General features: G+C 41.1%; 1 protein-coding gene across 10 annotated transcripts in view; it reads right to left on the bottom strand.

Moving 5' to 3' along the window:
- Positions 1-15,020, bottom strand: part of PTPRT (protein tyrosine phosphatase receptor type T) — a 386,111-nt gene that overhangs the window by 135,853 nt on the left and 235,238 nt on the right. For all 10 annotated transcript variants that reach the window (XM_065031857.1, XM_065031858.1, XM_065031862.1 and 7 more), the window contains exons 8-9: positions 13,983-14,279; positions 12,557-12,666 (exon numbers count right to left, since the gene is read on the bottom strand). In XM_065031857.1, the coding sequence (XP_064887929.1) occupies positions 12,557-12,666; positions 13,983-14,279 (407 nt within the window). The remainder of the gene's footprint in view (positions 1-12,556; positions 12,667-13,982; positions 14,280-15,020) is intronic.

The following is a 15,020-nucleotide window of genomic DNA, read 5'->3' as shown; positions in this document are numbered from 1 at the left end:
GCTCTGTACTGTAAATATTACTACTGGTACAAGAAGGAGGCTTTCTCCAGAAAACAGATGCTATCGTTCTTAAAGGACCTGCTGTGCACAGCAACAATTGGCAGAGAATTTTATTTCTATGGTTATCTAATTTGAGACAACACTGAAAATCCTACGTGGAACTGCAAACAAGTACAGATGCATGTTCAGATTCTGCATTTTTCCAATCGTCTACCAAAACAGATGAACCACTGTTGGGTTTATCTTATTCTTAATTGATTAATCACAGGCAAGGCTTCCAGAAGCAGTGTGTGCCCCCAGCATATCATTAAGGATTATGTTCTCAGATACTCTGTTTAGACAGCACTGTGTTAAATCCCAGCAAATAATTTGGTCACCGAGATGTGTATGGAGCCCTTCAGGAGCAAAGCTGCTAAAACCATTGTGCAATTACATGAAAAAGCAGCGGGTAAACCGCACATCTTAATTCTTCCCGGGCACAAAAGCTTCACTCAGGGCTTCCTCTTTATCTCAGATTTGTTGGGGGGAAAAAAAAGGGCACGGCTACTGTGCTTCCCCTATTAGAAATGTCAAACACTTTGACAAAGTTTTTCTTCTCATGTCACTGATGAGCTCAGAGTAACAAAGGAATACACTGAGATCTCCATGCAGCAGACAGAACTGCAGCTCATCAATGCCAACTCTTCACATGACAACTATTAGCAAATAACTGTAGCTGCGGGGAATTTCTCATGGTCCAGAAAGGCCGTTCCAAAGGTCCACTAAGTCTGTCGTCTTTATTTAAATCTGTCAGCAAAGCAGCTAGAAATAGATGCCCCTCTGCTGCTGAGATTACACAAGTCAAACCAGTATAGCAGGTAACAAGGGATTTCCTCAAAACTCTTTCATAAGTAGCTTTCTTGGTACTTATTACCATGACAGAGGAAACAGAGAGTCTGAGAAACCGGGCTGACAGCACAGCAGACCTTTGCCTCAGGCAAAGCAGAATGAATTCCCACCGTTCCCAAGTCAATGTAATTTATAGCCCAGGGCTGTGTCTCACTACTCCTGCCCAAGCCAAGGTTGTTCCAACTTCAGTGTCAGCCGAGCAACAGCCCTGTCTCTTGCTGGCACTCCTCCAAAAGCAGGAGCCGGGGTTTTATTTAGCTGGAAATCTGGTCTACTGGATAGAGAAGTTTGGAAAGAAGAGAGAAAGACAGATTTTATAAAATAAAATGAGAAAGATTACAGTATCCAGGAAAAGGACTGAGTTACATTTGCCAAGCAGCACCGTTTGCTCAGCAGCATCATGGCTGAGTTCACAAAGTCACCCTTAATAAGGATGACAGCTAGGTGACAATGTCACTTTTGTCCGGATAACCTGAATACCTTCTAATTTGCCTGTGCCCTAAATAAGAAAATGGCAAGTTAATAATACTGTATAGACATTATTTGTTTTCCTCTAAATTTAATACAAGTTTAACACTGTCACAGAGACAGATAAAGTTAAATAGCTCAGAAAAACCTTTTGGCTCAGTGGAAAAGGGAGCGTTATCAAGTAACAAGAGGAAAAATACCCTAGACAGTAACATGTGGCAGCTCAGTGTGCATGACTTGTGTTGGTATTTCTCTTCTTCAGTAAACAACTAATAATTATTCTGTAGCCACAAGCCCCTCATGGTCTGTGCAAAATAAAACAAAATAAACAAAAAACCTCTGCATCACATTGCACGGCTGCCAGTGCTGCAGCTACACGAGGACCTGGGGGCTGCAGGCTGGGGCACCCATCGCTCACCCATGGGAGATGTCCTGGGCAGGAGTTTCTATCCAAGATATGGACCTTGTAGAAGAATTGTAAGGCTGACAGCAACAGTCTTGCTTGTCTTGCTTCCTTCTTGTGAACTTTCGAGCTCAAGGACTAATGAACCACTCCTAATAGAAGAAGTGTTTCAGACTGAAGAATGGCCCTAAATTTGGAACATTTCAACACAAAATACAAATACTCCAGTGATGAGACTCATGCTAAGAAGTAGCACCTGAAATTTTTAATGGTGGGATGATTTTGGATTTATTTTAAATGGAGTTTCACTTATGTTGAAAGACCAAATATTCCTGAAATTAGGGTGTTTGAAACAGGAATTAAATTCTCGGAAGACAGGGCCAGACCTTCTTTGCAGGTACCTGAAGAGGAACATTCTTCATTGCCTCAACATTGTATCTTGACAGCATCTCCTCCTTTTCAGCTCCAGAAGAAGAGAGAAGCCAAGTCCAAAATCAAAGGGGACACCGCATTAACGTTCCACTCACTCAGCTCTCCTTTCTGGCAGACTTAGGATTCCAATAGCTCTTTGATTACCTGGTCACGACCACCGCTGGTTTTGTCATTCATCCAGGCTCCCTTGTATGCAGTCAACAGCCTGGGCATCCTCCTCCTCCTCCATCACCCCGTTTCACTGGGTGATTAGGAAAACAAACCAGGGATGGCTGCTGCTGCTATGCTCTCAAATCCTGATTTCAAGGCGATTTGTGCTCCCTTCCTGCTTGGTTTGTGAGAACGGGAGGGGAAGCAAAAAGCTCTTTTCTTTTGTGTGCTTGGAGCTAAATAAGGAATTACCTTGCCTAGCGCGGTATCTGCTCTGAAGCGCATGGGATGTCAGGGGGACAATTTCATGGTTCTATAAAGCTGATTGAAACATGATTACACAGCAAGCCATGGGCGCTTTTTTCTGACTTGCCAACTGCCTGCGCTTCTTAGGAACAATTACTACTGCAGGTGACTCCAGATTGCAGCTGGATGGACATTAGTTTCAATCTTATCAGGAAGTTTCAGACATTTGGGGTGCAAGACTGAAGTTAATTTCACCAAGTGTTACACAAAAGGAATAATTTGAAGAAAGTTATCTTCTAATGAACAGGAAAGAGTTGGTGAACAGTGTTGGACTTCGGAACTAAAGAATATAGTTTATGACCAGATGATTAAGTGCATTTTCTGTCTTAAAACTCAGTTTAAGCCAGGCAATTATTGCTACTTACAGCCCTCCCCAGCCCACTAAATTTCATGCACAAAATGGAAGGAAGCAAAGGCCTTTCATTTTTCCATACTTGCTCTACTTCTGGGAGAAGTTTAAGGGAGAGTTAAACAGCGTTTCTGCAAGTTATATTTTAAGCTTGGTGACATGTGGAAGACTAAAAGCCCTGAAGAATAAAGCCGTTTAATTTAGTCACAGCACAAGTGCAGCGTGGTTGGTAACAGCATAAAAAGCCATAGCGCAGCTCTAGGAACGAATATGGATGTTAAGCTCAGGAGACTCCGTGAATAAGAAAGGTCCATTTGCTCCATAGCTTATTTACTGAGAGCCACACAAACACGGAGACAATTAAACCCGAATACAAACACAGATAACACCTACACAAGCCAGTATATAACATCATCGTATACCCAGCCTTTCTCTCGACCAGGATCAGTAGGGCTGAGAATTCTCATCTACTCCTCTTCTTCTCAGACTCCTGCCTCCTGTTCATATTTCCTTAGGACTTTATTGCTTTTTGTTTTCTATAAATAAAACCAAGTTTAATGTCTATGAGAGAGGAAGAATGGAATAGGTAACAAAGCAATTGGGAGCGCCTCAGTAATGTATTCAGGCCATTAAGGATTTCATTAGGTTTACTAAAAGGTCATTAATGATAAAATATCTTCTTTTATTTTACCTACTTTCTAAACATTATAGTCTACTCTGCCATTCAAGCTTGCACCCCACTGACATTAATTAGCATGCTATATATTAAGGAGAGTTTTTAATGAGCTGTTATTTCATATGATTTTATTGGAGAGCCTCATTGTTCAGTTTAATAGCAGAAAATGACAACTACAAAAATTGCTTTGATAGGACGGCAGCATTGAGGCGGTTATTCAATCTCCATACTTGTTCCTCAGTTACTTCTTGATGCTGAAAGCACAGCTCAATATATCTCAGAGCTGGTTTGCCATGCTACACTGGGCATAGCAAAGGCTGTGGGCAACGAACAAAAACCCCAACCAACACAATGGAGTATTAACAACTTCACATGCAGCTGCTCCCTTTGCTATATACCATAAAGTAACAGAAAAGCAAGACCCACAGAGGTATAAAATGTTTTTTGCCACATCTATAGGTAAAGTATCAGTCCTAGCAATTACTGTAGCTGATAATTCTAAGAGAACACATTATTAGTTACTTAAATCTTAACCTATCCATTTGCGCTGATTTTCCAAGCCAAGTGTATGCTTCACCCCAAGTCGCTTTTCACGGTTTCAGACAATGGCGGCTGAATTAGAAACAAAGGGAAGAGTGAGGAATCCAGTTGTTCTCCCTGTGCTAAAACCCAGCAGCTCCCAGCATCCTCCTGAAAGCTGCCCCAGACACCACCTGGACAGCGGGGAGAACAGAATCAGGAAAAAATAACAATAAACAAGGAGGGCAAAAGGAGAAAGCAAAAAGGGTGGCAAGGGGCTTGAAGTGACAGTGGCAACGAGCAAAGGGCACAGGAACCTGAAACCAAACCCATCCTGCCCGCGGGATTCCAGGACCATAGGTAAAGTCTGGGCCTAATACAACGCAAAGGACAGCAAAAGAGATTAATTCCCCAAAAGGACACATAATACCTCCTCCTTTTGAAGGCCATGAGATCACCTTGACCAGCTTCTCCTCTTTTACACAGTTCCTCATTTGCACTAATTAACAGGATAAAGCCGCCACTTCTCATTTTTTCGATCCTATCTTTTTGCTAAACTAAGCAATACTTCAGATGAAAGGGAAACAACCATCCAGGAAGGAAGTACAAACATCTATCTGCAGTTTGCTTTCAATTTAATTAACCACTACATTTTGGTAAGCACGATATTGCACTATCTGAATATGGAATTGTTAAAGAGCTTTATCTCTATTACGATAACCTCACAGGTACACTAGCACTTGAAAAGAACAGATGGAAGAAACGGGGTTAAGAATCAACTCTTTTCCTGGATAAGCAACAGAAAGCATGTCTGAAAGAAGAAAGAAGAATAGACCAAAACTGTATTTTTTCTATAAAAGAAAATAAATCATTGGAAGGCAGAAAGACAAGATGTTCACATATCTAGAAAAGGACTTTTTTAATTTGAACTTTGTTATAAGACAGAATAAGTGTTCAGAGTTTTTTGGTTTTAGGGGTTTTTTTCAGTCCTTATCACTTAGTTTGTCTCAGAAATAGCCCAACATGCACACTGAAATAATCCAGTTTTGTTGTAGTCAAATATCTTTTCTCATTTGCATTGGATTTATATTGCTGCAAGTCTATTGGCTTCAAAAGAACAATAAAAAGGTAATCAAAGAAATTGTTGTGCTCAAGGGACCATATTATGCTTTTATTTCTGGAAAGCTTGATCAAGCAATTTTTGAGACAGTTGATTCTTTCTATTTATAACACAACTATGCTATTTACCTGGAAGTTTTCATACATTTTGAAAAAACCCTGACATCTGAGTTTCTCAAAACACCCTCTCATTTTCTCATCAAGATGTTACTAGAAACCAAAGAACATCATTAACAAATGCTTCTGAATTAAGTACATCTTGCACTCTGAGTGAGCAGTGCACAGAACAGCAGGGTTTGGGGCTGCCATGGGCTTTTCCAACCGCTAAGAAAGCGAGCAAAGCTCAGATTTATGGCCCCTCTCGACTGCCAAAAAAAAAAAAAGATAATTAATCAGTGCAATCAGCAATATTCATTTTCCAAATTCTGGCCTGAATCCTGACTGAGACGGACCCAGAATATTGGCAGCATCTAAGCAACCTGTCCACCAAGTGCTCGCTAAATACTACAGTCAGCAACCATATAATAAACAATTTTTCTTCAGCCAGCCCAGCCCTCTTCCAGGGCAATTCTGCACAAAGAGCCATTAACTACAGAACTAATTTAGCCGGGTGTAATGCACAGCTTTCCTTACATGTAATTGAGAGGATGGAGCAGCCCACTACAGAGCTGACAGAGTTTCAAACTTAAACAGATTATACATGGCTGCAGTTTCCTTGCTAGTTCAGATTATTAAAGAATTCTAATTCAACATAGTACAGATGCAGTAAACCACTTATTCTTCATGTAATTGACTTTCATGGACTCTGGACAAACAATATACTGCAGTACAAGACACCATATAAATCTGGTGTCAAAGGAAAACAACATTAGTGCTGCAGATGAGCAGAGAGTAATACCCAGTTGCATAAGACTGCATTTTCAAATGCCCGTACAGAAGAGTGATAAAGCTACGACCAAATATATAATCCTTAATTGTTCATTTCCTGGGTTTTGAGCACTTAACAGTGTATCCTTAATGTCCTCTTAATGTTTAGCTAAATGCAGCAGCCAGCTGTGTGCAGCGTGGACCTTCTTCAGCGCTCACGTTGTGAGCTTAAGTGAGAAAGCGTCGTGTCCCAGGAGCATCGCGCATCCCCCGAACGCAACTGAGAAGCCGCAGCATGATTGATTTTCATGGGAACATTCAAAGGCACTTCTCACTGAAGGCAATTTCCGAGAATTGTCATCTTTCTACTATTTCAAGCTCTAGAGCTTTATATAAATTGGCTGCAAGATTTTGTGGTTGTTGCTTTTCTATTTGTGGGAGCCATTTTTCACTCTTCTTAACCAAAAAAAAAACCCTTTAAATAAACAAACAAATGACTAAGCCAAGTTGAGTTCCCAACCCTTTCAGCTCTTCCAGGAAAGCTTTTCTTGCTACACCTTTTAGCAGGAAAGATTTTACCCTAAAAATGTCACGTTTCATGAATAGCTTAAAAAAGAGCTATGAATAGAAATGCATGCATATCCACGCAGTGGGTAGCTATCACACCAGATAATCACACTTTGTATTATAATAAGTATGCACTTTCGGGGGTCAAGGGTGGTAGAAATTTGTTTCCACCCGATTGTAAATGTAGGCAGCACACCCCACAAATATTGACCTTATGCATGACCCTCTAAGAAGCAGTTTCCACATAACGACCTCTCCTGCAGAGAGAACATGAGAGATGTGATTGAGAAGAAATGGCATATTGGCAACAGGAGAGATGATGAAGGGCAAGCTGCAATTTTGCATGGCAACTGAGACAATCTGCAACCTCTGAAGCGCAATTTAAACTCAAATCCACTGGGATTAGAGGAACTAGGCTCCAAGCATCCCATTAAAGAGCTGAAATGGTGTATGAAAGACCCTTCTATTATTATTCCTGGCATCTAAATAGAGATTTACAGCATTTCAGAGACAGCGACTGAGAAAACTAGCTAGTTAGAAGCTGCAAACACATTCTTACATTTCCCAAGACCGACGTGCAACCCACATGGGACTTAATAATCATAAAGATGAGAACATAAGTGATTACAAGACTACACCTTTCTATGTTTAAAAAGACAGCTTGCTGTTTAAACGCTGCCTTTAGGCATGGCTCATTGAAAGGACTTCCAGAGTCATTTTTCCAGCCAACAAGCTGAATATATTGTTGTCACCCTTTAAATGCCTCTAGGATCTTACTACCTTGTAACCATGCCTTCCCACAAGTAACATGACAAATGCTTTAGACAGGAATGCCAAGTGGGTACCCCCAAAAAACAACATTTCCTAAGGTCCAAGCCAACAACACTCAGTGCACTCAGAAGCTTCCAGCTCCACGAAGAAACAATGCAATGCCGATATAAATATGTTTTTTTTTATTTACATTTCCAAGTTTAAATGCAACTTTGCAAAAAATATCTGGGTCCTCACTTTTATCTGAAGCACTTCAATTTGGATTATGGCACAAACACTTGAGACAACCTCATGTCATCTAAAACCAGGAGAATTTAAGTGCCAAAGCTGGTCCATGACCTTATATTAGATTTCTTGTTCCTGCAGTCCAATGACAGCATTGGTTGCTCTGCTGTTTGGTGGTGGTTTGACTTTGCACATATTTAGGATTAAAATAATAATAATAATAATCTTTGTTGCATGATTTTGTACACAGAATCCTTGAAGCTAAACTCCCACATGGTATAAGCATAATAAGCAGCATTTGATTATTAGGGATTTTAAAGCATAGCAGCTTAAAAAGAAAAAATCAACAAGTTGTGATGCTTTCAATCTGCCAGGAGACTGAAGAGGGGACAGGACTTACTATAATATGATTAGATTCTGGCAGTCACAACTCACTACAAGAGACAGCTGCAATAACACCCCTTTCGTGAATGTCACATGCAAGAACATCTCTGTAAAGCATCCTACCCAAAACAATGTACCAGCAAATCCATTGTCGCTGCTTAGCTGTGTTTCTGAACCCAAATGGATCTACTTGTCTCATGTACCTGCCCACCTTGAAGGTACCTGAGGACTTTACAGCCAGAGCTTTCAGCTTTCTCTCCATTGTATGACTCATTGCAACAGCCGCCTGTGCCTCCCCAAAACAGATTTCTGGACTGGACAGATCAACAGACACCCACTAACTCGAGACACACTCCTGTTATTAACTTCATTCTGCTCCCCTAACACCCTCGGAATGAACAGAACCAGCTTTCTACACAGCTCATATCCCCATCATTTCACAATACCGATTAACTGACTTGCAATTCCCAGAGCTTTCCAAGTTCCCTTGAACAAGAGGTTTCTTCTCCCTAGAAGCAGACTGCAATTCCATACCGATTTGGGGATCTAGAAGGTTCCTTTGTTTAAAAATCCAGCTGTGGCCATACCCAGTGAAACAATTAATGCTCTACCCGAATGCAGGGGGGTTTAAAACAGTTTTAAATGCAAGGCTACTGGAGTGTTTATTAAAAGACTACAATAGCATTTTTAAGGATAAATATCAATTACAAGAGACTTTACACAAGTCAAAAAGGTTCATTAAGGTCCTTTCCCATTTTGTTTAGGCTCTTTAGAAGGATCCAGTCACTACAAAATTAGTGATTCTAGCTGCCAAATGACTTCCTGAATTTCAGCCCAGCTGGCATGTAAGTAGCGTGTGTGCAAACTGCAATGGCAATTTGTGCGATACAGAGGTCTGCTTGGCCGGGAGCTGCAGGAGTGATTAGGGATCCCAGGAGAAAATCTGTCCCAGGGAAAAGTAAGTGGAATGTAAGTAGAATAGACAGCGTGTTTATTTGGGAGCATTTAGTAAGCCTACAATTTCTTTTAACACAACTAGAGAGAAAATGTAGTATCCAGATATGAGCGAGATCTTGAAAGTGATGGTGAGAAAGGAACTACTGCTTAGGAGGAGCATTTTTTTTAATTGGCATTTATTAGGAGGGTTTGTGCCGAAGGGAGTGATACCTGCATGTGAATCTATCCAGCTCCTTCCAGGTGTAATGCACAACTTGACACCACCAGCTCAAACTCACAGAGAAGTTTTCTTTAATAATAAACGCTGTTAGGTTCTTGGCTTTGTTTCTCCCTAATAACAGCAACACCACTGCAGAGTTTCTAGAGAGCTGCAAAACTTGCCAGCACATCCTTGACCTCCCGGCTCCTCCTGGTGATGAAGCCGCACAGCCGGCGCTGGGCTCCAGGAACCGTGTTCCCAACAGAGACCTCATTAGAGGAGCACCGCACAAGCTGAGTTTGACCTTTTTTCTGCTGTTGTTGTTAAAGCCGCTTGCTTCTACCTGGATCGGTACTGCAGGCGATGGGAAAGGACTGAAAACCTACCAGAGACTAACCACGACTTACAGGGTTTTTTTTTTTCTCTTTAACGAATAGGTCAGCTGAACTCTGTTTAAGTAGTGTAAAGCCACGATGATACTGAAAAATGGCTGTACCCTCTCTAAAATAACATTTTGGAGGTCATTACTACTGAGGAATTACCTTAGTCCTAGACACAACAGCATGAAATCTTAAAATAATGCCATTATATCATACCAAAGGTGCATGTTGAAGTATCTGTAGTAGCCAAAGGATTAAGCAAGTAATACAAAAAGATGCAACTATCTGGACAATACTAGATGTTTCTCAACAGTTTTATGAAGTTTAAACTTCAATTGCAGGTAGCAGGATGAGATGTTTCTGTGCGAAGACCTAGGCTTAATTTACTGAGCAATTTCAAGACCAGGATCTCCTCCTACTTGCACCAGGCACTCGTATTTCATAGAATCACAAAATGTCCTGAATTGGAAGGGACCCCCAAGGCTCATGGAGTCCAACTCCTGTCCCTGCACAGGACACCCCGCAGGTCACACTGTGTCTGAGGATGTTGTCCAGTCTCTTCTTGAACACTGTCAGGTTGGGGCCGTGACACCCCCCTGGGGAGCCTGTTCAGTGTCCAGCACCTCTGGGTGAAGAACCTTTTCCTCATGTCCCACTGACCCTCCCCTGGGGTCTGTCATTGGTATTCGTTTGTGATACAGACTCCAGCAGCCTGACAACTACCCTGAGGATGCTCCAGCTATCTCTCCCAGTTCTGTGTAACTGGTTGTCTGTGGTTTTATGTCCAGTTGATTAACTTGTCTCAGGGTGCCATGGAGAATGTTCTGCATGAATTTTCACATGTAAGAAGGGAAAGGAAAGGGAAGCATTTTCATTCATGACAACCTTCAGGCACTCTGGTTCTCCTGGCTTTGAACACTTGGAATTTCATTCTTTTGGAGACGGAGGAGGAGGAAAAGGAGGAAGAATTTGAATTCACCTTGACTTCTCTTTGGCTTTAGCTGCCAAATATGCATAGAGTCATTATCAGAAAAGGAAAAAAAAATTGTTTGTGCCTCCACAGAGACCCGAGCAATGATATGACTTGAGGGGTAAAGGCACTGTCAGGATGCATCACTACCCTGAGGGCACTAAAGGATCTCTATGCAGCTGCTCAGCCAGAAAAGCTATTCAGATTGCTGAAGTCCTTTCAATGAGATGAGCCCAAGGCAATATTTTAGTAGGAAACGGCCTCTTTAAAAATTAAAAGGAGTTATTTTTGCATCATTTGACTCGGATTATTTTAAATGTGTTCCATTATAGGTCACCTGTGTTGCTGGAAAAATAATGAATTTGCAACTGATTCTATTCAGATTAATTCCTTAAAAATACAGACAGCTTTACTGCATAATTCCTTACACAGACACAGGATAGCCTGCAGTACACCTTCGAGAAACATGAAATTGCAAGGGTTAGTTCTGTTCTAGTACAGACAGGTGATATGCAACCTGCACAGATTTCCACAAGTGTCTCAACAGCAACCAACAAAAACCTGTTCCTTAGCCAGTTAAGGACTATTGCCTGGCCTAAATGACTCAGCATTAACAAGAGGAACTTGTATTCATTTATTTAGTCTCGCTGTATCAGTCTCAATCTACCCTTTGTGAGCCAGCTGGAGAGGTGACCAAAAAATGCAGTGACGTTTAAATCCAGGAGAAAGCTGCCATCTCTTGAGCATGCTGCAGTGTAAGAGCTCAGTGATGTTAAACCTGCTTGATTTTTTCCATTTGACCATCATTTTATTACAGACAGCCAGCATTACAAGAAGATGTAGGAGTGACATGTTACAAGACATGTTGTTCCAAACCAAGATGCTGGAGAGAAAGAGGAAAGCAGCAAAACCTCACTAGGGAGGGCAGAGTTGCTTCTTGCACACATGCCTGTTCCAAAAGAAGTTTGTGCATTCTCTCAGCATAAAAGGGAAAGCAAAAAAAGGTGGGTTTTGCCCCTCTGCACCAGAAAATGCTGCACAACCCCACAGTGAGCATTTTTACATCACCAGAAAAGCAACATTTTTTTTTTTCACTTTCTCTAATCTTGCTCTGGTAAATGTTGAACCTATCAAGAGAAACCCGCTCAGCCAGCACTGGTGCCCTGCTTTCTGTTATTTAATAAAAGTGCCTTTACCTTCTCTTGTAGGACTGTCTCTCATTTCGCATGATCCTCTGAAGCAGTCCTCCTTTTATACTCCTTTTCCTCACATTTGGGTGTCCGTGGCATTACAGATGCAGTCTCACCAGAAGCAAATGACAACAGTAACACTTCCTCACCTTCACAAGAATGGTGATATATTCTAGAACCACTTTTTTTTTTCATCCATCATAGAATGGTCAGTGATCATCCTATAACCTGCCCCATATTTTGTTTGGTGGCAGGAAATGTGGTTGGGCTGGACAGATGTACTATTGAAAGATTCTGTATGAACATGTCAAAATAAGACTTTATGGCTATATTTGGCTGAGATTGTCAGGTAGTGTTACAACTATTGGAAAGGCAGAGAGGAATTAGTTGTGGTATTTATGTATAAAACCTAACAGAACTTTACCTTAAGAAAAAAAGGAAAGAAAACAAACCCAGGAGACACTGCAGAAGAAAAAAAGGACAGGAATTGAATAGCAGAGACAAGGGGGAACATATGGCTCTCATTTTGCCACAAATATCTGTTAAGAAATCTTTTCTCTTTTTTGAACTGGAAAACTTTTTCAGTGACAGCACGGATTATCTTGAAGATTCTTATCTATTTTAATCAGACTTCTTTTAGCACCTGCTGAAATCTCTCAGAGCTCAGGATTGGCTTAAATACATATGAACAGGGCCCTGTGGCACGTATTCCTTGGCAACAATCTGTTCTTCTCACCTCGTAGAGTGTAATGATGCCATTTGTCTCATTTGGAGGCTTCCACTGAACATAGATCTTCTCTTCAAAAGGTCCTCCCTGGATGGATTCCAAGGGAACAGGCCCAGGAACTACAGGGAGAAACAAAATAAGAAACCCAAAAAACTGTTAGAAGCTACCACCACCTCCAATTGCTCACACACCAAGAAGCCATCAGACTGGAAGTTCAGAGCTTGAGATTAAAAAAATATATATATATTATATATATAAAATAAAAAAATACGTCCTCAAGACACTACCATTACCAAGGTGCTATCAACATTAAAGGCCTATTCTCAACCTCTGGTTCAAATAAGAACACCCTAATCTAACTACTAAGTGACAAAATCAGAATCCATGAAAATATGAAGCTAATTTCAGTATGTCCTTATTCCAACACAGCACAGCAGCAGCAGGGAATTTCATTTGTCCTCCTCCACCCACCCAACAGCAAAGCCACATCCACCTCAACAGCCAGATTGCACCTTGGCAGAAAGATGCCCCTGGGCTGCACGCTTTTATCAATACAAAAGACTGCTTTCCTTAGTAAAGTAACAACTTAAGATTTATATTTCATTATGGCTACAAGGCTGGCTAAAAAAATCCACCTACTCAAGCAAAATTTTAATGCTGTGGAAGATAACTAACTAAATTCACTCCTGAGCCTGTCTGATAAAAAACCCCGTTAATTTTTCTGGAAGATCTACCATCCTTTTATGTGCCCCCTGTATGACGTAGAGGACTGCAAGAGACACTTTCAGCTGAATGAAACTCCGGCCAGCAGCTCCTTCCAGCTCTGGCAGAGGAAGAACGCTCCTCTTTTAACACAGTAGAAAGAACGGAGGCTTGTAGTCTATGAGGGTCCTTGGTTTGAAATAGCTCAGACGGGATAACAACACTTTAAAACCTTCCATCAGTATCTCTGGACAACAAGTCTTGTGTATCAAGAGGGGAAGAGTTAGCACCAAGTAAATTTACCTTCTGAGACGTATTTATAATGTTATGTCCAGAAGACCAGTATTAAGAATAAGTTACGCTCTGGAAAAGAAAACGTTATACTTCTTTTTGGAACGGTGACATGAAAGCACAAGAAAAATCAACAAATGCGCAGGTTACATTTGCCCATTTGATAAACAAAGCTGCTCTGTGGGTCCTGGGTAGTTCAGCACACAACTTCTATAGAATTAAACCTCCTGCATCTTTGGTACCTGCTCAGAGTGGCACTTGTTATTTACAGGCCATTCAGGGCCATGGGAGTTATTTACACCTACAAATTTTACTTGCATAGCACACACTCTATCCACAGAAGCCATTTATAAGTCTCAAGGGACAGAGGGTTATTATTTATGCCTTGAAAATATAAGTCTTCCTCCAAAAAAAACAAGCAAGGAAACCCAAGATAACTCACCATCCTCCTCAGTCTGCACAACCAGCTCCTCACTTTCCATTTTGCCCTCCGGGTTGGAGAGCGCCAACCTCAGCCTGATGGTCATGAAGGGCCGGAGACCCCGCAGGGTGTAGTGGGAAGAAGTTTGGATGAGTTCCTCTGCCTCGAATTTTTGCTGGTTAAACACATACTGGTACTGGACGGTGAGATTGTAACTGTGGCAGCGGGTCACCGCGTAACCAAAGGGCTCCCACTGCAATGTCAGCTGCCGGGAGCGAATATCAACAACTTCAACGTTTTGTGGTCCATGGACAGGATCTGTGAAGCAAGTAAAGAAAAATAAATAAATAAAATAAATAAATAAATAAATAAATAAATAGACATTAAAATAAGTCAGTCATCCATAAATATGCTTCTTTCCATTTGCCAGAATAACCAAGTACTTCGCAGCTCTGAATGTTCTTGTCTTTACGAAGTGATAGGGAGTGATAGAGACATTTATGTCAGCTCCACAAGTGTATTCTGATTCCTGAGTTCTCCCTAAAAATCCCCTGAGGGCCCTGATCAGTGGTCATGCTTCCAATTCCTGTCAAACCTCAAGGAATCCAACAAGGGCAGCGTGATTCCCATCAGTTAAGTAGTGTGAAAGTCACACTTTCTTCGGTCTTACTCAAGAAGAAAAGAACAAAAGCATGAGTGTAAGAATCAAGATTAAGAGCTGTCCTGTTAACCCAGTGCTACTGGCCTCACAATTGTTTAAATTCTTAAATATTTTAGCAATGGGACACACGAGCAGCTCATACTGCTCTTTGAGTAAGTTTTCAGCATCATCTTTGTCTCATGCCAGTAAAGCTTTTGTTTCAGATCATATCAATGCCTTGGCCCCACCAAAGATCCATTGCTCTTTAATATTCTTTTTACGTTATCTGATTGAAATACACTTTGAATATTCATACATAGGACTCATTTTCACCTGCTGTTCCTTAATTTATTTTTAACAGCATAACTCAGATGTTCTGACTACAGACTCTGCCTTTTATATAAAATATAAATGCATGC

Source organism: Columba livia, chromosome 16 (genome assembly GCF_036013475.1).
Source record: "Columba livia isolate bColLiv1 breed racing homer chromosome 16, bColLiv1.pat.W.v2, whole genome shotgun sequence".
Taxonomy (NCBI): Eukaryota; Metazoa; Chordata; class Aves; order Columbiformes; family Columbidae; genus Columba; species Columba livia.
Note: the sequence above shows the minus strand (reverse complement) of the source record. Positions and strands in the feature narration are given on the sequence as shown.